Raw genomic sequence first — 24,537 nt, 5'->3', positions numbered from 1 at the left:
GAATTATTTTGGAACTCTAATTTTCTTTTTTCTAAAAGCACAACAAGACAACATGTATGTCATAAGAGCTACATAAACTATGCCCATTTGTATCACCTCAGCAGTAGCTGACCCTGAACTATACAGAGCAAAGGAAAGACTGCCTGAAAGGGGTCATGCACAAGTAGAAAAGTTTGTTAAATTACTTACCTTTCTTTTCTCCTCATCTGCAGGATCAAATTTGAAAGTGGCCCTATTCTGGAGAAAGAAACAAGTTTAAATGTATAGTCCATTAACATTTGTTACATTAATGGTCAGTTAAAGTGTTAAATAATTGCCATAATTTGATTATAACAAAAGGTCACAGTTTAACATGAATCAATTTGATATGTTGCAAAGAGACCTTCTGGAATGATATAATCTAACCCACTGCATTCAATTATGAGACTACAGTTAACTCGCAATTGCTTGCAATAAATTGCTCAATTATCCCTATAGCTGTAGCATGAGCCTGGATCCAGGAGGTATGTAGTTCTAACCTTTACTTCCTCTGTGGCCATGTCCAAGTCACTTAGAGCCAAAGACTGACCACACTAAAGTCAGTGGTATTTTTGTCACCAACTTCAAATGCAATAGAATCAGGCCAGCAAGATAACTTCAGTTTCTCTTGTGTGTAATAGTTATTAACCCCATCTTTTCATCTTACACAGGTACTAAGAATTTGTTACATTTGTAAAGCAGCGAGGCTATCTAGTTACTCAGGTTTTACAAATGGCAGTAAGTGATGCATGTCATTTGTAGCTTGGAAAGTTCTGTTTTAAATGGACTTACCCAGTTTGGGGTATTTTTAAAATAATTCACCCAGAAAATGCTGATTCAAATAAAAGTGAGTACAGTACAAGGTCTGTTGAAGTATTTCTTCAATTTCTAATTTTTACTGGTTGTCTAAATGCATTACCTAGTGTTCTTTGGTTATGGGTACCATTTCAGTGTGAGGGAGGTGTGGTCTAAGAGAACTTGAGCAAGTGATGGACCGTAGTTCTATTTTAGAATAGTCTGCATTGTATAAATAATTAATCAGCACTCAAAAAATATTGTTAGACAAAAACATTTTAGCTTGAGAGCACCAATTAGTTATTTTAACAATATTTGGTCTTTAAGAATGGTTAAAAAAAAAAAAAGAGAGATGGAAAGCAACAGGGTGTAAGACTCTTGCTAAGCTATGTAATTTTATTTAACGAAATGAAACACTGAATCTGTACTATCTATCTCTGTCCTTTAACATTGTAAGAGGAAAAAATGACAAGCTGCTACCTTTCATACAAATGATCCAAGGATAAGCATGACGGCCTCCTGTGGCTTACCTAGAGGCTTGCACAGCAACAAGCATGCACCTATGCCGGCAAAAACTGGATGTCTCGCTATCAAAAGTTATCAGCATCCATCTCTTCAGTAATGACAGGCTCTCAAGATCAAATTATGATTCTTTTTACTACCCTCAGATCAGACGTGCCCAACAATGCAAAAAGTAAAATAATCTGTAAACTGTGGTAGCTGTTTTTAACTACATTTAATGGTCATGAAGGTACCAGCAGAACATCTCTGGGTAGGAAGAAGCAGAAGACAGGCTTTGGATATGTCTTTAGGAATTAGGATTTGGTTTAGTATTAAGTGGGACTCCTCCAAGCAGAACATCTATTAGAACTACAGATCTTTACATGGAAGCCAGATGGGAAGAGTTCACAGACATCTGTGCTGAGGGGGAGTTATGTGTTTGAGTGAAAGAAAGGGCCCAGACCTTGGCTGCATCTTTTTATTGATACAGGGATATCTTGGAAAGACTAGGGAAACATTTAGTGGGGCTAAGGTATCTCTGAGCAAAAGGAGAAACACGTATTTGGTGTAACCACTGCAGATGGGGCCCCTGGGTGGGAAGAGAAGGAATGAGCACCTAAATAATGCTGTCTCTTAACAGCCATTTGCATCCACCAAGAAACGACTACTCTTAAAAGTTAAAAAAAAAAAAAAAGACAGAATTGGGTCCTTCTACCAAAGAAATGAACTTTTGTTTTGTAGGGAGATGAGTTATCTGCTTTTAGAATTTGCTGGGTTCTCTTTTATTAACGGTTTGAAAAGTGTGCTTAGAGTAATAGGTGGTTTTTTCATATGCTCTGTTAGAAATCTAGCTAACTATCAGTTTGTAATGGCACCTAGATACTGTGATGTTTTCTGCTTCTACCTGATTATGCCCTAGAGGATATATAAATGACACGCAGAAAACACTGAGGTAAGATTTCTTTGCAAGAACCGCAATCAGCAGGGCATGAGCCTGATTAGGACAATTTTTTAAAGAGATTCATTCCCCCTACCCAAGTTTCTCTGGAATACACAACAAAACCTCCAGTCATCAGATGGAGAAACTTTAATCACTTCTTGAATACTAAATCCAACAGAGGAAATCTTACCAGCCTCTTCCCTGCCCCAAATGAGTAGGGTTTTGCACACCTGAATATCCAGATGAAGGATTTTTTGCTGGGTGGAGTTGTTAAGAAAGGAGGGAGACAAGAGGTAATTTATGAGATGTTTATATGCTGTCAGACACTGAATGCACATACAGAATTTAACAAAAATACAGTTGTCAGCCTTGCCACCCTTTACTTCTCAAAAAATAATTGCTCACATTCCTGCACAATCTGCCCCTCAGACATAACCCCCTCTAGTGCTGGTGTCAGCAGTCTAAAGCCTCTGTTGGACCACAGGCAAGTGAATTCCAGAGGAGACAGTCCCACACACATGATGTCTTGACAGTAGCCCCAATCAATACATTCAAGTCTATCCATGCATGTTCTTGCCTAGTGTTGATACTCTACTCAATACCAGGTAGGTTTCTGCTAAAACAATCATTAAACTATAGAGACAACATTCAATAAGAAATTATCCAGGTCATACCTAGGAAGACAACCTAGGCACTGATTCACATTCATAAAGGCTTTCTTTTCAAATTACAGGGCTAGAAACTTAAAAGCAAATGAAAAGCTTACTCCGTACAAAACTGACAAAGCCACCAGGAAAGCCCTTGTACAGTATACAAGCTATGGCCAAGGGTCAGCGTGAGCTGATACAAAGCTGAGATGAGCTGCTGCAACAGCACAAGAAAGGAGAGATGGCAATTTAAGAAGCTAGTACTCAAATCTAGCAGATTCAGAGTTCAAAATAAGCCTTTAATTGTATCCAAAAGCAGTATTTCATTCTTCTTTCTGTAACTGATGCATAAGGAACTAGGCAGCTACGTTCTATGTCAAGTGATCTTCAAAGACAGACTACACCACAACAACAACAACCTATGTGTCATGAAGTCCACATCAGACAAAAATGGAAACAATCATTTAGCCCAACAAGTAAAAAACTGCACTTCTGTGCTATCAGGGAATGCAGAAACATCCCCAGGCCAATTGACTGCACACAGGCATACCCCTGTGGTAATGGGGGCAGACATTGCCCTTTGCCACTGCTCACTAGATGCTTCCTGGCAGCATCATCAATTCAGCCTTTTCTGAACTCAGCTTCAGCTGGCTTTCTTGCACCCATGCCCCAATCTTGGCCAGATACACAGGAAGATGAAATAAGCTCTGCCGCCTGGATTTTATGAGAGAGACAGAGCTCCATGTTATTTGCATACTGACAGTCACAGTCCACATGATCTCCGCATCACCCAGGGGCCTCACGAAGCAGGATGGGTGACAAGGGAACCCTATGCAAGAGAGCTCTTCAGGTGGATGAGATGTTATCCATCATCTCCAAAGAGAAAGGAAAGGAATGACTCAAGTGTTTGCCCTCCACCGACTCTACAGTCGTCATGTTATCAAAGCCTTGTAGTCACTAGTACCACAGGCTTATGGCAGAGCTGAAAAAATCATTATTGCATTATTTCTGAGCAGGGCTGTTGTTCTGTTCAGGGAGGGTTAATATTCATACAGTGCATGGTGATTAATAGCCTAGGCAAGGTGAAGGGACATTCAGGTCAGATTATTTTATAGTACAATTTTATATTAGGGTAATGCCTAAAGGCCTCAACCAAGATCAGGGCCCCTTCATGCTAGACACTGAACAAACATGATATACTGTAAACCTAAGGAGTGCCCAATTAGGGGTGGGGGAGTGAGAAGAGGGGCTATAAATCACCAAACTTGAACAAATATTAACCTTTCCTGAAATAGCCACATTATTTATCCCTCATACAGGGACAGCCCCACCCACTCAGAAATAAGAATACCATAATGTTTTTTTTCCAGTTCTGCTATCAGCCAGTGATTGCAAGGTTTTGATTGGGGCAGGGGGAGAGGGTGGCGGAAAATAAAGGTCTCATGGATGATTTGATTTCAAGGATATATATATATATTTTACAGACACGCACACTCTTGTTTTCCAAGTAAGTGATATAAGCATCAAGTAATTGAGTATCTTCTCATGTGGAACTAAGGTAACTGTGGTAAAGAAGGTGGAAGGCACATTGAATGAGAAAGGAGAGGGGTGACGGAGTAAAGGGGGCCATTTCGAGGAGGTATATATAAGAAAGGTAATCAGTGTTTGTTAATTTGGTGAAATTTAAAAGGTAAAAAAAGGAAAAGGTTTACAGGCAATAACTGGGGGCACTGCAGGAAATGGGAATATCAGGAGTGTGATTTCAGCAACGAAGAGTAATTATAGGAGGAAAGAACGGGAATATATATATATGAAGGTGTTTGAGACAGAAACAGGGATCCACAAAGGAAGAGGACTCATGAGGGCGGGCAAGCAGCAGGGGTGAAGAGGGGTAGCCGGAGTAAGGAGGGCCAGGGAGGGATTGTACAGACAACAGGTGTCAGCGAACAATGGAGGAGCGTCAACAAGCGGGTTGCTGAGAGGCGCAGCAGGGGCCGTCACGCCGCGCACGGGGAGCGGTGGCTCTCTCTGCCGAGTTCCACGAGGGTCCATTAGGGGGCTGGCGGGTGAGGGCTGTGGCGGGTTCTAACCCCAAGCGAGCAGGAAGGTTGATCCGGGCAGAGGAGACCGGCAGCTCTGCGCGCAGGGCGCTGCAGTCAGCAGGCGCTGACAGTTACAGGAGGGAGGCCGTGTGACCGGGCCGGGGCTATACCGAGGGTGGGTTATGCTGAGGCCGCGGAGGGGGGTTGCCAGTGGGGGGAGGGTCCGTTACCTTCTCGTTGTACCGGCCCAGCACCCGCTCGATGCCCTCGGCCCCGCCGCGCCCCCTCACGGCCTCCAGCGACGTCTCCAGCTCCATGCCTGCGGGGCGCTCCCTGTCCCGAGCCACAGCTCCTCCACCAGAAGCAGCCACCGCCCACCCCGCAGCTGCTCCCCGACCTTTCACCCTTCTTCACCCCCAATGACGCCACGTTTGTCCTGGAAACCAACGACCCGACCCCCGCCGCACCCGAGTGTGCTGGGCGAAGCTGAGGAGAGAGACTTCGGTCGCTATTGGCTGGAGCGGGCCAGAGAGGGCGGGCTCTCGCCCATCTCGTCATTCCGATTGGCTGAGCTCTATTTCCCTCCTCTGGGCGGGGCAGCCTCATACGCTCCGCAGGCAAGGCCGAGGCTGGCAGAGACTACATTTCAAAGCATGCAGTGCGTCAGTGAAACGGCCACGCATGGCGGGACATGTGGCCTATAGGTGCCGTCTTGCATGCTGGGGGTTGTAGGCCCCAGGGACAGGTAGCAGGCTACGCCTATGCGGTGGGAGCGGGGAGGGGAGGTGAACTTGAAGCTTTAAAAGTCCCCTTCCCCACCACCACCCAGGCAGTCCCCATTGGATCCCTGGCGTGCTGTGTGTGTAAGGAATGTGTCTGACTCCTGTCCTGCCTCCCTGTGCCTCAGTTTCCCCAGCTGCACGATAGCCATCACGACGTGTCCCCACCGTGGTAGCTACTGCAACTAATAACAATGTGCATGCGGCCCTGGCTGCAGGTTCTCCACCATTTATGCTCTTATGGCCGCAGGAGGCTGCAAACACGGGTCCCGCGGGGGGAACTGTGTCCCTTCGTCCCAATGGGCAGGACTGTCATGTCGCAGTAGCTGTGTCCCAGGGTCATGATGCTGGCCTAGTGCGAACTGAAGACCTCGGATCAGAGAGGTTACATTAGGGCAGGGGGTGTAACGAGGAGGGCCCAGCCCCTCACCAAAGCTGGGAAGTTGGCCCCGCTGCCCCACCATCATGACAGAAGGGAGACCGGGCCAAATATGAGTGGCACGGTGATTCCAAGCACCAGTTCGCAATGACACTCACTCAAATTTGGCTCCACTGCACCCCCATCAGGATGGAGGGGTGGCTGGGCTAAATATTAGTGGTGCTGTGTCCTCATAGGTACCTGCTCCTCTCCACCCCCTACTCCTCCTTTGCAATCCTTCCAGTGCCCATGGGCACCAAGCACCCCCATCCCAGGGGAGACATGGAGCACCAGGAACCTCCAGCCCCTGGGAGGGTGGGAGGATTGGATCTAGGCTTTTCATGATTCCTGGGGAAGCAGAGACACAGAAGGAGGATGAGGTCTGAGGCTCCCAGAGCTGCCTGGCCCCCTGTGGGGATGATACTCTTCAGCCAGATTGGCCCTCTGTGGAAGAACTGGGTTGGTGTGCGTGTGGGGGGAGCACAGGGCTGAGTGTGGGATAGCAAAAGGAGAGTGTGTGTAGAGCGGGATGCAGCAGACAGGGCTTGGGTCTCAGTTAACAGGCAGCGTGAGAGAGCTCACAACTGGGTGTAGGGGAGTGGCGGGTGAGGGATACAGTGGAGAGAGTGTGTTGCAGGGTACAGAGCATGGGAGGGAGAGCTCTGTGTCTCCCCTCCCACTCAAGGAAAATTCTGGTTGCCCTCCCTGCATGAAAATATTGCAACATAGTGTGATGTGCCATTAATATGTGATGATGTTACATCATACCGGTGCACAGTGATGGCACTTCAATGTCTGGCCCTTTGTCCTAGGGTGAGAAGTTCTGTGTAGGTGGGTTCTGGGCAGATGCCATAGGGAGTGTGTGTGTGTACTGAAGTTCCAGCCAGAAAGGGGGACAAGGAGGCCTTTCATGACTTTCTTTTAGCTTGCAGCAGAAGAAGAGAACAGCCATTGGTGTTGGGCATGAAATAAAGCTTAAAATAAATATTCTGATGACTAACTAAGAAAAGCTGGTGCTGCTACAGCTGGAGAGTCAGGGTGGTCAGGCAGACCCTACACCTACATATCAAAAGCAAGAGGCAAGTATGCATAACACAATTGGACAGTCTTTGAAGGCTGTGGAGCACATTTTAGTAAGAAAACAAAACTGTGTGACTCAGTGAATGATAAGCCTGATAGCGGTGTTGCCATCTCTTGCGACCATCAAGAGTTCAGTATCGTTGATGTTTTTTCCTCAAGTCCCATCTCCTGGAATCATGTTAGAATCTTAGCTTCCACTTAGAATAAAAAATTAGGCTCTCTGTCCCAAGTGACAACACGGTTGGCTCTCCAAAGTTGTCTGTGCACAGTGAAGCCTTTTGCAGACAGATTGATGGTGTGATGGGAGTTTATTGTTGCCTGACCGGCATTAGCATGTCACGACCTGCTCCACTCCCTGGACCACTAGGTCATATGCTGCATTAAAAGAGTGAGAGATCAGTAGGAGTTATGGGTGGGCAAAAAATGTAGGGTGAGCTTTCAAAACTCAAGGGCAGAGACCTTGTGTTCCTATATGTCTGTGAAGCATTACGCACATCTATAGGTCAATAAACAACACTTAAAACTTATCAGTATTTTAGGTGTTCAGAGCACTTTATAATCAAAATGCACTATCCAGATTGCAGAAAATTGCCTATTTTGAAATCAACAATAAAAAATTGTTCCCTAGGAGGAATTTACTTATTCAACATGGACCCCTTTCCTGACTCCTAGGAATGCTCACTCACTTAGCAAACTTGAAGAGCATACTTATTTCCCTCTCTCAAATATTTGACTGAATGGCTGAATACCCTGAGGTCAGAGCATTAGCAACTACTAATGGATTCCAAAATAGAAACACTCCTGAACATCTTGTGCTTGTGTGTATGTGTAATCCAGATCCAAACCTGGATCTGAATTTTCTAATTAGGACCTCTATCCACAGTGCGCTGAACTGGAATCCCAAATCAGATCATCATCCAACCTTTGGGACATATAGAAGAACAAAATCCACGCCTAAACATGAGTCTGATTTTTCTGACTCACACATATGTTTAGGCTATAGTATCTCCTGAAAACAAATTAAGCAAAAATAATCCTTTGGTATTTCTTTTAGCTACATACTATATAATAATGTACAAGCCTACCTAGACATCTCTCTGTCCAGAACAATAAAACATTCAAATTATTTATATATCTTAATATTAAAACCTAAAAGATAGACTGTAGAAAACAGTCGCTGGCACTTTGAAGGCACGTTGTCATTTATCATCCGTGCATTTTAGGTTACACCTTAAGTAGCATATGAAGGATTAGGAGTTCAATGAAAGGCGGACAGAATAAATTGCATCTTCCCCCACAGAACTGCCAGACCTTTTCAGATGGCGCATACCATGAGTCCCTCCCATGTTAGTCACTTTATCTAAACCTTCCAAAGCAGCGTCTGCCCCTGCATTTCATGGGTTTCAGGGTCAGTCACAACAGAATTGTGAGATTGGGGAGGTCAGAGGCCATTTTTGTCAAAGGGTAGTGACCCTAGCAGCAAGAGGTAGCCTGACAAAAAATTGGATTCATTCTAGTGAAAGTAGTTCTCACTGCTCTTCCCCTGCTGAGTCTTTTTTCTACCTGGTAATGAAAATCCTGCAGAGCTGTAGACGGGTTTCACTCCAGAATGACAAAATCACCATTTTGTTAATGTGTTTGTTTATTTGTAGTGATCTCAGGGGAATAAAAAGAGACAGAGGCCTTCCCCGGAGGCATTTGTATAGTTGTACTTTACTTAACATTTGTGGCTACTAAATCACGATAGTTTAGTTACCATGGTTGGGGGGGGAGGGAATCACTTAGCCATCTAAACATCTGCTCTGTAATAATTCCTAGAATTACAGGTTCAAATTCCTATAGGGACAATTCTGCCCTTCTAAATTAGATAAAATGAGTGTGTGTGTTCTGGAGGAGACCTTCAAAACCAAGATCCTACCTAATTAGTGTGAACATTAAAGATCCTATGGCTTTTTTCATAAGAGCAAATGTTTGCTGTGGTGTCCTTGACCAAAATTCCCCCTTTCCCAAAACTGTTATGCTATATGCTGGCTGGTTGCACTCCTCCATCCCTGAGATAGTTGCATTTCAGTGATTCTGTATTCACTGCATATGATTTCTATCTATCCACTCACCTGGGTTCTCATATGGCTCCCATCATCATGGTATCTGAGCAGATCCCTGAAAGTCTAAAGAGCATGTGTACATATAAGGCTATATATCTGTCTCTCCTCCTTCCAGTCAGCAGGGACTGAGCTTTGTTTATTTTAATGCGCTGTTATTGTGGAAAGGCAAATAAGTGGATGTTGCACTTTGCTCAGAAGCTGCTAAGGTTCAGGTCACCCTGATCTCTTTCAAGAGTCCGCTCCAGATTGTAGCGCTACTGGCAGAGAAAATTCCATTCTGCCCACATGAGCCTCACTCTTGAGGCTGACTGTTTTGGTGGTTTGCAGCTGTCATAGTAGGTCAGAATCGGCAGTCCATTGGGTAACTTAGGTCACTCCTCTGCAAGGGATGTTGAAAATAAAGACCAAAACCTTGAATCTGACAAAGTATTTCATGGAATGGATCACTGGTGGGCCCTGCTTTGCTAAGCAGAGGGGCTGCTGTTCAGTGATTTAAGATCTTTTGGGAGAAAAGGCAAATTTTACTTCTCTGGTCGCATTTGCTTTCCCTATGACTGGCAGTGCACTGATTATAGTCTGGGTGTTGGTACATATTTGTATGCATTTTATACTTAATAGACCAATTTCAATGCCTTGATTAAATAATCACAGAAAGAACATTGAAATCAGGACCTTAATCCAAACCAAATACTTTCAAAATTATAGATGCTAAAGCTTAGCTACTTATAAACTTCATCATAAGCTTTAAAATATGTAATATTTTGACATTTTTGTAGATATCTTGTAGATATCTACTTATAAACTTCATCATAAGCTTTAAAATATGTAATATTTTGACATTTTTGTAGATATCTTGAATAACAACAAAGTAGGATTTGATACATTGAGCCTGATTCTAAGTTGCCCTGCACCATTTGTAGTCATTTACACTAGTGCAAAATGACTGTAGACCGAGTGTACAGCAATAGCATTTGATCTGGTAGAATTTTGCCTCCACTTTTCCCTTGATGTAACCACACAATGGGGAACCAGAGCCAGGTTTTTAAAGATATTTAGGCACTTAAAGATGCAAAGAGGCACCTTGTGGGATTTTCAAAAGTGTTGGTGCTTTTGAAAATTTCATAGGTGCCCATCTGCATCTTTAAGTATCTAAATACTCTTAACAATTTGGCCGATAAGCTCATTATTTCTAATTAGTAAAAACTCATAATTTCATGCAACTTTTCAACTCAATTCTGCAGTCAATGTGTACCCTCTCAAAAGGCTGGCCACCTCCCAAGTGCCCCCCTCGTGGCCAGAGGTGGCTCTGCAGAGGCCTGCCTCAGTTTCCTCTTCACTCAGGGCTTCTTAATAAACGGGGATCCCAGAAGGGAAATGTTTTGACTATCTGGACTGTGTGGATTTTTTAAGTTCTTCACAAAATCTTTCACGGCAGAGCTCAAACCTACAAAGACTTCATCCCAGTTTCAGCTGGGTCCAGCCCTTGGTCCCTGAGGATCTGACCTCTCTTTAATTTCTTTTGCACTTGTCCAAAGCTGGGCATAGCCACTCCTCCCTGAGTGTCTGTCTTCCCTTCAGAGTTCAAGCACTCCATTGTTCCAGTTCCAAGTTGGGCACAGCCCTTCCCCCCAAGGTCCTGTCTGCCTCATCTCCCAGCACCTCTTACCTGGAGTTTGGCCTTCTCCACAAGCCTTTCCCCTGCACATGAAGACCCCTGCAGGAGCCATCTTACTTCCTTCAGTATGTGTAGGCATGTGCCACAACCACCAGCCACTGTCTCCCCTTTTATAAGGACCAGGTGCTTTTCTGTTATGGCCAGTTGGGCAGAAGGTAATCAGTCCAGATCCACTGGAGCTTGTTCCCTCTTAAAGGAACCAGTCACCCTGTGATAACCCCATTGACCTAAATAGAACATTGGGTGTGCATGGATTGAACATTTGGCCCCTTTATTCACTGTTCTAAGAAAACAAAGCCTTGGTTTTTCCAACACTATTTGGCATCGGTCTTGTTATAAAAGTTATAATACTTATATAGAGACAAATCTTGCTTCCCATCATCAGTGTGATTACTTGAGTGAGTAATGGCACTGGAATTTGGACTTTACTGTATATGGCTCCAATCCAGCAAAGCACTAAGCACATTTGTGACTTTAAGCACCTGAGCAGTCCCACATAAGTCAATAGGACCATTTAGAGCTTAACGTCACAAGCATTCTTAAGTGCTTTGCTGGATAAGGGCCTACACCATCACATTTAAGATTTGTCTAAAGAGTTATCAGCCTGTGAAGGTCACTGTGTTAAAATAAATTAAAATAAAATATATTTAATTTCAAAAAATTTTTTATCTGAGTGTGAAAATCCTTCATATATCTTGTACAACCGTACAAATAATACTTATTTCCATTTTAGCCATAAACGTGGTTATCACACTGGGTGCTATCAAAGATTTTATTTACATAACAATTACTAAAATGCCTGATGTCATATTTCCATTTATTTATTTCTTACCCATAGGGTAATAGGTCCACCATAATTGCTTGGTGCATTTTATAATACAGAAGGAAAACCTATGTTAATAAATTCTAACAAAAACTCACAAATACCTACAAATCTGACAGAAAATGTCTACTAAAAATTCTCCCAAAAATACAATACATTTTCCCACACATACACATTACAGAATAAGTTCAAAGGCACAGCTTTGAATTTTGTTTTTTGTTGTTCTTTTAGACTCATATAAAGTTGTCATCTTGTGAAGGAATCAAAAGAGCAGTTTTCATACCTATCAATAGGTAATGAAACGAATACTTTGTTTTGTATTGTCACTTTTACATAATTGCTTAGTATCAATATATTTAACATATGTGGCTCTGAATCCAACACCTTGCCAGTCTCAAAATCCTTTCTTAACTTTGATGTTACTGAGCAGAGTTGTTGCATTTAACCAGATTGTGCAAACTTAATACAAATACGTATATAACAAGAACCACAGTAAACTTAAGGCAGTATATCATTCAATGCTACATGTCTTTCTTTTGTAAGGATAACACTTATTTGATCAACAGAAAGGTGCATCAATATACAAAGTTATGTGTAAACTGAAACCTATAACAACACATACCATTTACGGAGCCCAAAAGAGGAATTTATGACAACAAGTGATGACTTGACAGAATATCTCTAAAGAACTCAGTAGAGGTGCCAAAGCTTTGTTTATGGTAAACTTTTTGTCTTTATCTCAAATTATAAATAGATTTATCTCCAACACCTTTCCTTAAAGACTAATTAACATTTGTTAATAAGGGGGAAAAATGGCTCAGTGAAACTGACATCACACAGGCTCAGACTACAGGACAGAAAAAAAAAAGGCACAGCTTGGCCAATATAATGCTCTATAGTAACAGTTAAATCTTGTTCAGTTACTTCATCACACTGGTTTGCAGTATGTCCAGATTATAAACTAAAATTATCTGTCCAGGATCGAATCCATCTTCATGTCCATTAACGAATGTTCAGATAAAGTCCCATGTAATAGCTAGATATAAAGTTTTTCTGTCTTTATTAAATATATGAGCTCATGCTATACCAGTCATTTTCATTTAGCCCATCCTGTAGTGGCTTCTCCATTGATATAAGCAAAGCCAGGAAAGTGTTGCATGTGCTCATATTCAGAATTCCTGCGAGTTGTCAAAGGCGTGTACATGTCACTAGAGTTTCCATATCTTGTGGAGTGCATGGATGGACTTGTGTAGCACGTGTTTGCTGATGGGACTTCCGGCCAGCGAGGAGTTACAGGGGTTGGATGCAGTCTTGGGGTACTGCTCATCAAACAGGGCTCCATCCTGGATGTCGGGCTGTTGAAAGGGTACTTAGAAATAAAAGCAAATTTTAAAAATGTTAAACACACACATGAAAAAAGTTAGAACAGGCAGTAGCATACCTTTTGCCTTTGTAGTAAGAACTATTCTTAAGGAGCTATAAAGGTCATCAGTAAATTCATAAAGGTAAATCATCTCAGCAATACATTCTCTTTTATTTTTATATAGCATTTGTAGTGTGCAGCCTCATGAGATGTTCTAAAGACTGTTTTCTCTTTATCTCTCAGTTAACAAATGTTGAAATGTGAGACTTAAAGGCCTAGTTCTTCATCACCCCACACCTTGTGTGGTCATTTACACCAAGGCAAAGTAAGTGTTATACTCTGCCATTCTGATTTAATTACACTAGGTGCAGGGCATTGGAGAATCAAGCCCAAAGACTGGAAGTGATTAGATGCAGGAGCTTAGATGGAGGAAAGTAGGGAACAGTGCCACCACAGTGGCAGTGCCCGACAATGCATGTTTTGATTATACCAAGGCTGAAGTGGAGCTGTTCAAGAAATTCAGTAAGTTCATAATGGGAAGTTATAAATAAAAATCTGTCCCCCACTTGACTTTGGTAGATGTATAACAACAGTTGACAGGCTAGGCATGAAAGTGGAAGTGGAATACAAAATGGTGGTGAATCATGTCAAGGGTACAGAAAGGAACTCATGACTGGAGGAATGGAGTGAGTAGGTGGGCAACAGGTGGACAGAAGGTCAGAGAGAGATGCTAGTACCACTTGTAGGAGGCCACTGTGAACATTAAAAAGAATGAGGGATATTGTAATTAATTAGTTTCAGAGATGGATAAGAAGCCAATTAAGGTGGCAGAAAATGAGACAATATGGTACTACTTGGAGAAAAAACAGCATAAGCATTATTAATCCAAAATAGCCTATAGATTATGGAGAGTAGTGGGTTGGATGGAGATGGAAGATGGGGAAAGAACTGTTTGGAAGATGGGTAGGGATAGCTGGAAAGAGGAAAAAATTTAAATGCAGGTTTGGCAATGATAGCCAAACCTCCTCCATATTTAGTGGCAAGGAGTTTTTCCATGGATAATGTGGAATAGCCTCACTGAGGGGAGAGAAACCGGAGTTTAATGATCAGGTCTGAGCTACTGGAGGGATCTCAAAATCATCATCCAGAAGGAGGCTGTACACATGCCAAGATTGCTAAGTAACAGATCAGATGTTCAAGAGTGAGTCAGATAGTGTTTTAGTGCCACGTGCATGGTCTTGACAGAGATAGAGAGTGCAGAGGAGGACCAGTAGGAGACAGAGTCCTAAAGCAGCAGCATAGGTTGGTGAGGAAGATGAAGACCAAGCAGAAAGTGGATGAACTTGATTTGTGAAGGAGGTCAGCATTTAGGGCTGGAGGCTTTGGAGGGGAAGGGAAATGTAGTTGGGGTAAATGTCCCCAATTTTTATAGAAAGCAATACTGGTGAAAATAAAGGAAGGAAGAGAGAGGGCATTAGGGGTAAGAACAGGTGCTAAATACAAAAGAATATGGGAATAAACGCACGAGGGTAGGCAGCAGAAGGGACAGTGATAAGTGAAGTCTTGAGATAAAGAGAGAGGAAAAACAGTAGGAAATTACACAGGGAGATGAGAGGTTTCTCAATCTTAACTAGAGTGTTTCTACTCATTAACGTTATGCCATTCTTCAGTAATGAAGCCAAAACAATAGCAATTCCCTATAAGAGACTTAGTGAACATTCAAGTGTTCAAGTTTTAGTCACACATACGTTCAGCGAAGTGCATTTTAAAGTTGCATGCACTAATATTCTCCAAAACTGAATTTAACAGGCCTTGATCCCGCAATCTGATCTATTTGAGTGGACTATTATGCTCATATGGAGCCCCACTGAAATCAGTGGGGCTTTGCACAGGGACCGGGTCATCCCACGTGGGTCAGATAGCAGAACTGAGGCCTAAATTTGCATATGTGAGTACTTGCACCAGAAGTCCTTGCCTGCTTATTCAGCCAGGGGACAGAAAAAAAACAACGTGACTTATCTCATCTATCACATCAACAGAGTTTATATTTCAAAGGCTGAGTATTAAATACTAATGTTTGCAATTAATCCACAGAATAAGAAAGAGTTTGCAAGCAAGTCATTAAATTCAAGCATTGGATACAGTCAGGAAAAACACTAACTGCTGGCAGCTAATCTGTGAGCAGAAAAATAACCCATATTTGTCACAACTGTAGTCAAGAAACTTTTTATCCAATAAACAGCAGGTCTTAAAATGTCACACTTCCTGCTCATTCTTCTGTGTTCTGAAGAAGGAAGATAATGGAACCTTGTCTAGAAGAAGACAGACTGTCCCCTTCAAATGTTTACAAGCCTGTCTTCCAGCCTCTGCAGAGAGGAGCCAAGGTCTGTCCACCTAGAAGGGAACTAACTGGTAAATTTGGAAATCTCTTTCTGTGAAAAATATCACTTTTTTTTTTTTTGGTCCCAATTTGAAAATTTTCAACAAATGGGAAATTCCATTTTGGGAGAACTGAAATAGAATTTTTCAGCTTGCCAGCTGCCCATCTGGAAGACTCTTGTTCATTTTACTTTCTGCAGGCAGACAGCTGGGAAGCCACCATTTAAATTTTCCCTGCAGAAAAAGTTTTATTTAGCAAAATTGAAGTTTTCCCATGAAAAAATTTGATTTTACAAAAAGGGCATTTTCTGTGAGCAAATCATTCTGATGGAAAATTCCTGACTAGCTCTGCTAACTGGAGAGCTTCTAAAAAGAGGTGAGCTGGTGAGTTATGGAAAATAATCTTTCTACTACTGTCTGAAGGGACAGCTAGAAACTGGAGAATAGAGAGGGATGATATCTGCCTCCTGCTAAGGAGAACACAGGCTGAACGCCGGACAGAAGGGAAGAGAGCAGAGTTTGCTCTCTATAGCTGGGAGGCAGCAAACAAGTCAGGGTCCATGTAGTGATATATGTAATAACAGTACGTGAGGAGGAAAAGAAGGAAAGTTTTCTGTGGTAAGCTGTTTTTTATGGCAGCAGTTTGAAGCTGCTCAGTGATTTAGAATGTTACGCTAAATCCCAGGGAGATGAATTAGTCAGCAGAGGGCAGGTGAAGAGGTCAAGGATGCATGATGCATTCATTTACCACATGGCTCATCACTTTATCACATGGCTTTCGTTGCCACACATGTAGCATATTATATTTTCCTGTACAATGTTTGATAGGAAAACTCATTGGAGCTTTGCCACTGCCTTCAATGGGGCCATTATTTCACCCTAAAGGTCTCGATTTTCAGCAATACCGAGTACCTAGAGCTCTCATCGAAGACAATGAGAACTGCAGGTGCTCAACACCAATGAAAATCAAGTCTTGACATTTTACATTAAGTGACTTAAGGCCACAGAGGAAGTCAGTCTCTGAATCAGGCTTAGAACTTAGGACTGTGGCACTTTACTTTAATTGGGCCGTTAATCGAGTTGGTGAAGGTTAGAGATTTTTAGTACAAGCTGTCAAAGAAATTGTAAATATTTAAGTAAGTCTAAGTAGTTCCAGGTAAAGTTTAACAACTTCTCATATCTTCAAAATGTTAAGTGAATAACACAGTGGTAGTCCCCCCTCCCCCATTAATATGTTCAAGAACTAAGTCTTCTCAGACCACATAGGCAATACTTTGAAGTGAGATGGGAAAATCCCTCTGAAATTCATTCAGTCAATCATGTGGGGATGCTAGGAAATGTAAACCACCTCTGCCTATGTCCAGCTGTACAAATGCGCTGGCATATAGAATAGTCAAACAATACTCTGTAACTAAGACCCTTTGTTTTTAGGTTTTATTTTGTTTAAAATTTCGCAAGAATTTGTCAGTTTATTATAAAAATTTAAAAATGGGTGAAAATCAGTGCAAAAGATTAACTTCACAGTTTTCAGTGTAAATATTGAGATTAATATTGGGGGGTGGAGGCTAGAAAAAAAGCAACAAATAGAGAAAAGTAAGAGTATTAAAAGTAAAAGCAGTTTAATGCTATAGTTTATTTGATGAACTGTACCGTAACAGTATATACACATATGCACATGTGTATGTGTACTTTCCACTACATTGAGTTACTTTAACAGACAGCCTCACATTCATCCCTAGATTAATTTATTATTAACATGAACACATCTACTTAATGTAATGTAACTATCGGTATTTTCATGTACTTGTGTGGTCCAAAATTTGGGTGAAAATTAGTAAAACCAGAATAATAGTTTTTGTAAAACCTGGAAAAGTACTGAACAAGTAAAAAAATCAGTAAAAACTTAAAACAAAGGGTCTTATCTGTAGCCTAAAGTCCGACATAACCTGTTGCCTAGGACTGTTCAAGGGAGGTCATTAAGTCAACTGCAATGTCGCACTCCATAGTGGCCAAAGCTGAGGAGCAATGTACACAAACTACCCAATGTCACCAGGTTCAAGGACCCAGGATGGACAGTTTGGGAAAAGGTAAAAGGCTCAGGGACAATTTAATTTGTCATTTGTACTCTCTCGGGGCACACTGAATGAAGCTTGGCCTTAAACTGGGGAATTAAACTGGGGAAATATTGTCTTAGCCTAATCAAGATCTTGTCTTATAAACATTGTGATTGTCTTTGTATTATCCATTGATTTATTTCTTAATTCACATTAGAATTTAATGTTAATTTAGAGTTTAGTTAAGCTTGTACACTAGCTCCAAGTGTAACAAAATCTTGTCTTCCTGACGTTCTAAACAACTCTCCTTTTTGCTAAACAGATTAGAACATTCTGCCACCCTGACATGACACAATTTCCTATTGGAAGCTATGAAGCCAAGGCTGGAATTCAAAGCCAGGAAGTAACCACCTTGCGGAAACTGAGAATGAAGATTTTATACACTCCAGGTGAAGCTCTGTCTGCCATGCACAGCAGGCTTCTAAACTTCCAACAACATTCAAGGGAAACAAAATAGTCTCTAGGGAACCCTCACAGGTTCTCCAGGTCATGCCATGTCATTATATGGGGGAGTTACACAGTGCAGTTCACTTGGCAGGTAGAGTAGATGAACATATAAAAAAGATGCCATTTTTTAATTTAAGCTTTGGCCTATGGAGCAAACTCCATAATGCATTGAAAGGGAGATCTAATCTGCCTTCCCACTTTCAGTTAATATGCCGCAGTGAGGCTTACCAAAGAGCAAGAGCTAATGACTGAGCATAAGGGGACAGGATACAGTGTGCTGCTTTTCTGTTTAGTCAAATACCCCAGATGCAGCTGTGTTTATGAATGTGTCATGAATATAAAAAGAATAATTGCCTGAAAATAATATGGACTCCAAATATCTACTATTTTACAATAAATTCTGTTATGACTGAATCCAGCATGGAAAGTTTTGTAATGGTAGGTCAGCTAATTGCAAGTGAGTCAGTGACTTCTTTTTCCCTACAGTGAAGAGACCATTGAAAGACAATATTTTTAAAGTACCCATTGGCCCCTGCCTGACTATTAACTCAACCAATGAAGCATCTATTCAGCCTTGTTGGAGTGTCCAAAGCATAGCCATCTGCGCGGATGCCTGCCCATGTTGCCTGAATCACCTTTCACACTTTACATCCGGTTTAATGAAGAGTGCTTAAGCATGCTGAACTCAAAACACTGGGGCCTAGTGATCTTTCCCAGATATAAAGGCGACATTTGTTGGAGGGCTCTTGACAGGAAATTACTATTTTCTGGGTCAACTCACACTTGCTGCTACCATTGCTGTTTAAACTAGAGAAGAAACACTAATCCCTTTAAGTTTGGGTGACTTTAAGCTGATTATTGTTAAGGCCTTTCCCAAAAATTTTAAATTAACTCAATTTCTTTTAGTATTATTTTAGAAAATACTATGTTAAGTGTCTTCTCCCACCAATGGAGTCTGAGTTCCTTCAGAGCTAGGCTGAAGAATAATCTCTTTATCCTTACCCTTCAGCGAGCCGGCTGATTATGCAAGGAGGTGAAAGGTGTCTCTGTCCAAATAGCAAAATATTTTCCTTATGAATGCAGCTCTAACTTTATCCTGCATTAGCTCACACTTTTGAAGAGCATTGTAAGTCATTATTATATACATCAAACATTAGCTTTAGGGTTCACAAGTACCTAGTCAAAAGTTATATCTGTATTAAAGAACTGGTTACAAATGAACTTTGTGGAAAATTTTACCATAAAATCTCACAGAATTTAATAATTAAAGCTATTTATGTTTTGGTTGTTCCTTTCTAACCTTTAATTTGACTATTTTCTCTACAAAGCTAGGTTTGGTATGTCTTGGCCCATCAAAGATGTACAGTAAGTGACTTAGGTACTTTTGAAAATGGAATTTAGGGGCTTTTGAAATTTTTTCTGATGATTACTTTAAAAAAATTCATTTTTTGCTTTCCCATAGAAATACATGATTATTTCAATTGAGGACATAGTCTGATGGCCAGTTATTAAATTATATCTTCTAGAACAATAATTCAAGTTTCTTAAATCAGATTTGGAGATATTGGTCCTTATTTATTCTTAATGTCATTACTAACTATAAGGAAACGGGCTGATTCTAATGGGTATTACAGTTTTCAGGATTATAAAGTAGTTACTGGGGGATAAGGACATATGGAAAAGGAAGGCTATTTCTAATTTATACTGTTTTTGTATGGATATAGTACACATGGGGTGAGGTTCTCACCCCATCTCCAACCCTATTAAGCTAGGCAGAAAGGGTCAGAGTGGTATAAAGGGGCCCTAAAAGCACTAGTTCTGGGTGGAGGATCATTCCCCTAGTGCAAGCTCCACAGTAGACAGCTGTAAGACCATCCCCCACAAAACCTGGTTTAGGGGCACATCAATGGTTGTGAGGGGCATGTCAGAAGCAGGGCTGCTCATGCAGTGCTGTGGTGAGTTGGGGCAGTGCTGCAACTCATAGGGCAGCCCTGAGAAGCTACTGTAACTTAGACAGGACTAAGTTATGTTGAGAGCCTCTCCAGTCCCTGGAAGACCACAGCATTAGCAGAATGCAAATGTAGCTTAAAGCAACTTAGCCTCTGTCCTCATCCCCAGGGTGTGAGTTCAGTTCTGTGCTTCTTAGAGGTGCAACCCCAAATTTCACCATGGAATATGGCAGCATTAGGGTTACCAGTGCTACCAGTATATCCGCCACCACAGTGAGCATTAGCAAGAGCTAAGAGGATATTTATGTGACAGTATACAGGTAAATATGCATGTGTGCTGGCTAATGGAAGGTGAATCCAGTCACATAAACCCACAGACATGTGGGTTACAATCCTGTTTTATTAGTAGACCTCCAGGCACTTTGCTGCACACATTACATTCATGCAATAAACTAAACTACCTGCCAATTGGAGTTCCAAGGTTACAAGAGTATTGTGTGGCCTTAAAGGGATAACATCAATAAACACCACATTTGTAGAGCTACAGAGTCATCACTGTGCACTGAAGAAAACATGTGCTGCCCCAAATTGCTGTTACTATAAACACAAAGTGGAGATCAAAGTCTAGAATTACCACTTGTCCTGAAACTCATGGGACACAATTTTCATGGTCTGTCGCATGTTCTGAGTGCTGGCATGGCAATGTCTGTATAATCCACTGTTCAGTGTGTGTGTTTTTTCCCTCTCTACCTAATCCATAAAAATCCATAGAACATATATGACTTTGCTTCAGGCCCTAGCTATGAGAAGTGGACTCTAATTCTGGAACATATCCCTGTTCAGAACAACACAAACACATGCAGGGTAAAAAAGAACATACTAAATTCAAGCTGAGGTATGATCCATTAAGACACATCAACTTGTTCTATTTTGTTCTAGAATGTTCATGAGTTGAAGAAGGCAGAAAAGTTATTTGAAACCTGGACTTGAAGAGAGAGTCTACTGCAGCAACAATGCTTGCAAAAGAAATCTCCCTCAAAATGGTTGAATGATTTTAATTATTTTATTATTTGTATAATTTGCCTTAATCATGAAATCAGGGTGCACTCAATGTAATTATCTCTGTTTATTGTTATTTGTATAACTTATGCTATCTATTTTTTGACATTGCAGACTGTCACAAGAGTATAAGATGATAATTTGAGCAAGGGACAAAATTTCTAAACAAAAGCAACAGCCACTCCATTATACACACAGACACAAGGGCTTAGATAATTTCTGAGCCACTGCATGCATTCTTAGTTTACATATTTAGATGGTTTTTCATGCAATGCACTATTATATATTTTCTGCAATTAATAAGTGATAGTGAATTGATTTCCAAAAGATGGAAAGTCTTTGATTTCAAAGATTTGTTACAGAATATAAGAATATGTAGTGTAGTGAAAAACTTATACATGCAAACTTGTCTTACACTACTAAATGTAAATATCCACTCATTCTTTTTGCTGTAGATATAACTCTTGCACAAAAGGTTAGAATCTCCATTCAGCATCTGGCATAATTGTCTGGGCCAGGTCCTAGGAAGATGCAGAGGAGATCGTGGGAGGAATCTCTTCACACAGGATATTGAGCCACTGTCAAGCTGTTAGTATTACCTAGCTCTTATACAGCACTTTTCATCCATATATCTCAGAGTGCATTACAGAGTATCATTATCCTCATTTTACTGAAGGGGAAACTGAGGCACAAAGAGGGAAGTGATTTGCCCATGGTCACCCAGCAGGTCAGTAGCAGAACCAGGAATAGAATCCAGGTTTCCTGTGTCCGAGGCCAATGCTTTATCCATTAGGACATTCTGACTCCTCCATGAAAGCTGCTCCAGCCTAATGGCTGGCATAGACTCTGTGGCCCCTTGTGTGTCTTCCTAAATTCCCTACAGATGAAAGACAAGAGGAGCCATACAGGTGGGACACCCCAACCTCACCTCCCCCAGGATCCTGCCTGTACCTGCTTCCTGCATGATCCCAGATGCAGAGCTCCCACTGAGTTGCGCCCCGCATTGTGTATTTCCTAGAACCTCACTGCTCTGTGGAATTATCCTAGTCCTGTTGCTAACGGCTGTGCCTGCACCTTTAAATTCTACAGTGGTGCTGGCAGGCACAGTTTTATGAAATAGAATAACTAAATATGTAGTTCATGTACAGTATGAGACTTAAAATAGAAAGTGGACTAAGACAGTGCTTTTCATGCAATGGGATCCCAAAGTGCTTCACAATACACACAGAAACAAAGTGCCAGGAGTAGCCAGTCAGTAGGAATAAACCTGAGTCAGAAGGCACAGGGCTTGATTCACCCTTGTACTACTTCAGTTTCATGCCAGTGTAACTCCATTTAAATTAAATTAAAACTGGAGTAATGCAGTGGTGAGTCAGGCCCATAATTTCTATTTAGAATAAAATGACTGACTCAGCCAGACAAAAGTCCTAAATATGAAGTACATAAAAGCCCAATACATATGTTTCATAAGCTGTACTGCTATATTTTGGAACAGCCAACACGATAGCTTTATGTCATCACAAGCCATAACTAGACTCAAATGGATAAATAGCTTCAATAAATGGACCTGATTTGAATACTACACCTTTAATTAGATAGATGGCTAGATGCAGTCCAAATTGTGCTGCAAGTTACCCCCAAGTTCTTAAAGCAACTTGATGATAAATATGAGATGAAATCCTGGCTTCATGAAGTCAATGGCAAAACTCCCATTGACTTCAGTGGGGTCAGAATTTCACCCAGCATATTTAATTAGATGCCAATATACATTTTAGAACTGCAGTAAAATACCGAGCCTCTGTTTTAAGAGTTGAAATTCGAGCAGTATTTGTTACAAGTTCAAGGCTATGATCCATCCCCCCCACCCCCCAAGAATAAAATATTCTTGCTCAAAGGCAAAGGTTCCAAAAGAATGGACTACAATCCTAGCATCAGATGAATTATTTCAGCGATTTTAAAACACTTTTATTTCAAATTAGACATCTGCTCCACTTCAGAACAGTTAACGCAAACGTTCAGTTATTTAAACTGTTGCTTGGCAAAGAAATTTTTGCAATCCGATCAGTTGCATTTAAGATCATAGCATTCAAAAACAACTTCGCAGATTAAAATGACTTTTGATAAAAGAGTCTGAAGCCAGGATGAAAATGTTTACAAGGAATTTTAGACCCCTATGGACTGAAAAGGCTGAGAGTAAAAATCAGGGGATATCATATAACATCAAGTATTAAAGATTATTTAAAATAGCTTGAATGCTGATTACAGATAGTTTAAAATCCATATTTAGTATATTAAATCATGCATTGGCAAGTAAAACAACAGACTTACCTGTGAAGAGCTTCTGTGATAAGCTGAGTAATGAAGTGGTCCAGAAATAGCAGTGTCATGTGGTAGAGATGGATATTGACTCTGCATTGGATGGGGGTGCTGGTTGCTATAGCTGCCATAGTTGTAGCTTCCTGTGTACCTAAAATGTATGAAACCCCCACACACACAATTTAGTACTCATAATAACTGCATTCCAGCTACCAATTCTGCTTTAGTTTTCTCATGCTGTATGCCAGATATATTTGTATTTGTTTCCATAGGAGAGACATGCTCTGAAGAACAATCTTTAGGAAGATTTACCCCAACTTAGCTTGAAGAAGCAGATGTCACAATGTAATTATGTGCTCTGCATCGAGCAAATAGAGTGACTCCATGTGTCTGTGTGATTAGTAATCATTTTAAATGACAATCATTTGTGTAACTTTCTAACAGTCCAGTTTGGCCACCTTTACCAGTGTTCCATAGTCCCCTATTCTAGGCGATGGGGCTACTCACACAGTGAAGTACTATACAGCATGAGTCAAAATGGTAGAACTGGGCCCTGAGGGCTAAACTGTGAAATTTACCACATCTCTGCATTGGGGTAGGGTGCTCCCCACTTATGATGGGGTTGGTAGAGTAATTTGCTAATCCCTTTAAGGGATGCAGTGTACTCTTCCTGTGCAGCTGACCAGAGAGCAGAGGAGCAAAGTCATCTTTCTCTCCCCACCCCTTTTTTTGGGACAGCTGTTTCAGCTCAGGAAGAATGGAGGAGGGAGAAGCCCCTGCACTTTTCTGAGTGTCTCTGGTTAATCCTTACTTAGGTCACACAAGAGGAGAAGGGATGGAGACCTTTCACTGTCTTCCTGTCTCTGCATGGCCATGTGAATGCTAGATGTTAATCTAGCTCTAAAGTAGTAGGCTTTTAAAATATAAACTAGATAGAAGTGGAACTGACATGTTCCAAGTAGGGGAGAAAATGGGGCTTGTTTACACTTTTATTTTTATTGCTTTTAAACATCTAAACTGGTTACTATAAGATACACAGGGTAGATCTAGTGTCTGGGTATATTTAGTCATCTCCCATTATTCTTGA

The 24,537-nt window shown here is 41.3% G+C and overlaps 2 protein-coding genes across 3 annotated transcripts in view; both read right to left on the bottom strand.

Moving 5' to 3' along the window:
• RIC8B (RIC8 guanine nucleotide exchange factor B) overlaps positions 1 to 5,400 on the bottom strand; it is a 61,888-nt gene extending 56,488 nt beyond the window's left edge. Inside the window, exons 1-2 of one of the 2 annotated variants that reach the window (XM_067559369.1) lie at positions 5,174 to 5,400; positions 190 to 237 (exon numbers count right to left, since the gene is read on the bottom strand). In XM_067559369.1, coding sequence (XP_067415470.1) covers positions 190 to 237; positions 5,174 to 5,260 — 135 coding nt within the window. In that variant the 5' untranslated portion in view covers positions 5,261 to 5,400. The remainder of the gene's footprint in view (positions 1 to 189; positions 238 to 5,173) is intronic. The other variant, XM_067559370.1, reaches the window with a different exon arrangement.
• A 6,358-nt stretch (positions 5,401 to 11,758) lies between these two features.
• The window catches only part of RFX4 (regulatory factor X4), a 104,259-nt gene continuing 91,480 nt past the window's right edge, over positions 11,759 to 24,537 (bottom strand). The window contains exons 17-18 of the mRNA XM_067558991.1: positions 23,463 to 23,601; positions 11,759 to 13,192 (exon numbers count right to left, since the gene is read on the bottom strand). Coding sequence (XP_067415092.1) covers positions 12,920 to 13,192; positions 23,463 to 23,601 — 412 coding nt within the window. The 3' untranslated portion in view covers positions 11,759 to 12,919. The remainder of the gene's footprint in view (positions 13,193 to 23,462; positions 23,602 to 24,537) is intronic.

The sequence above is a fragment of the Emydura macquarii genome, unplaced genomic scaffold, assembly GCF_026122565.2.
Source record: "Emydura macquarii macquarii isolate MOO-44397 ecotype Brisbane River unplaced genomic scaffold, CSIRO-AGI_Emac_v2 contig_2205, whole genome shotgun sequence".
Lineage (NCBI taxonomy): Eukaryota > Metazoa > Chordata > Testudines > Chelidae > Emydura > Emydura macquarii.
The sequence above is the reverse complement of the archived record's forward strand: the minus strand, read 5'-3'. Positions and strand labels throughout refer to the sequence as shown.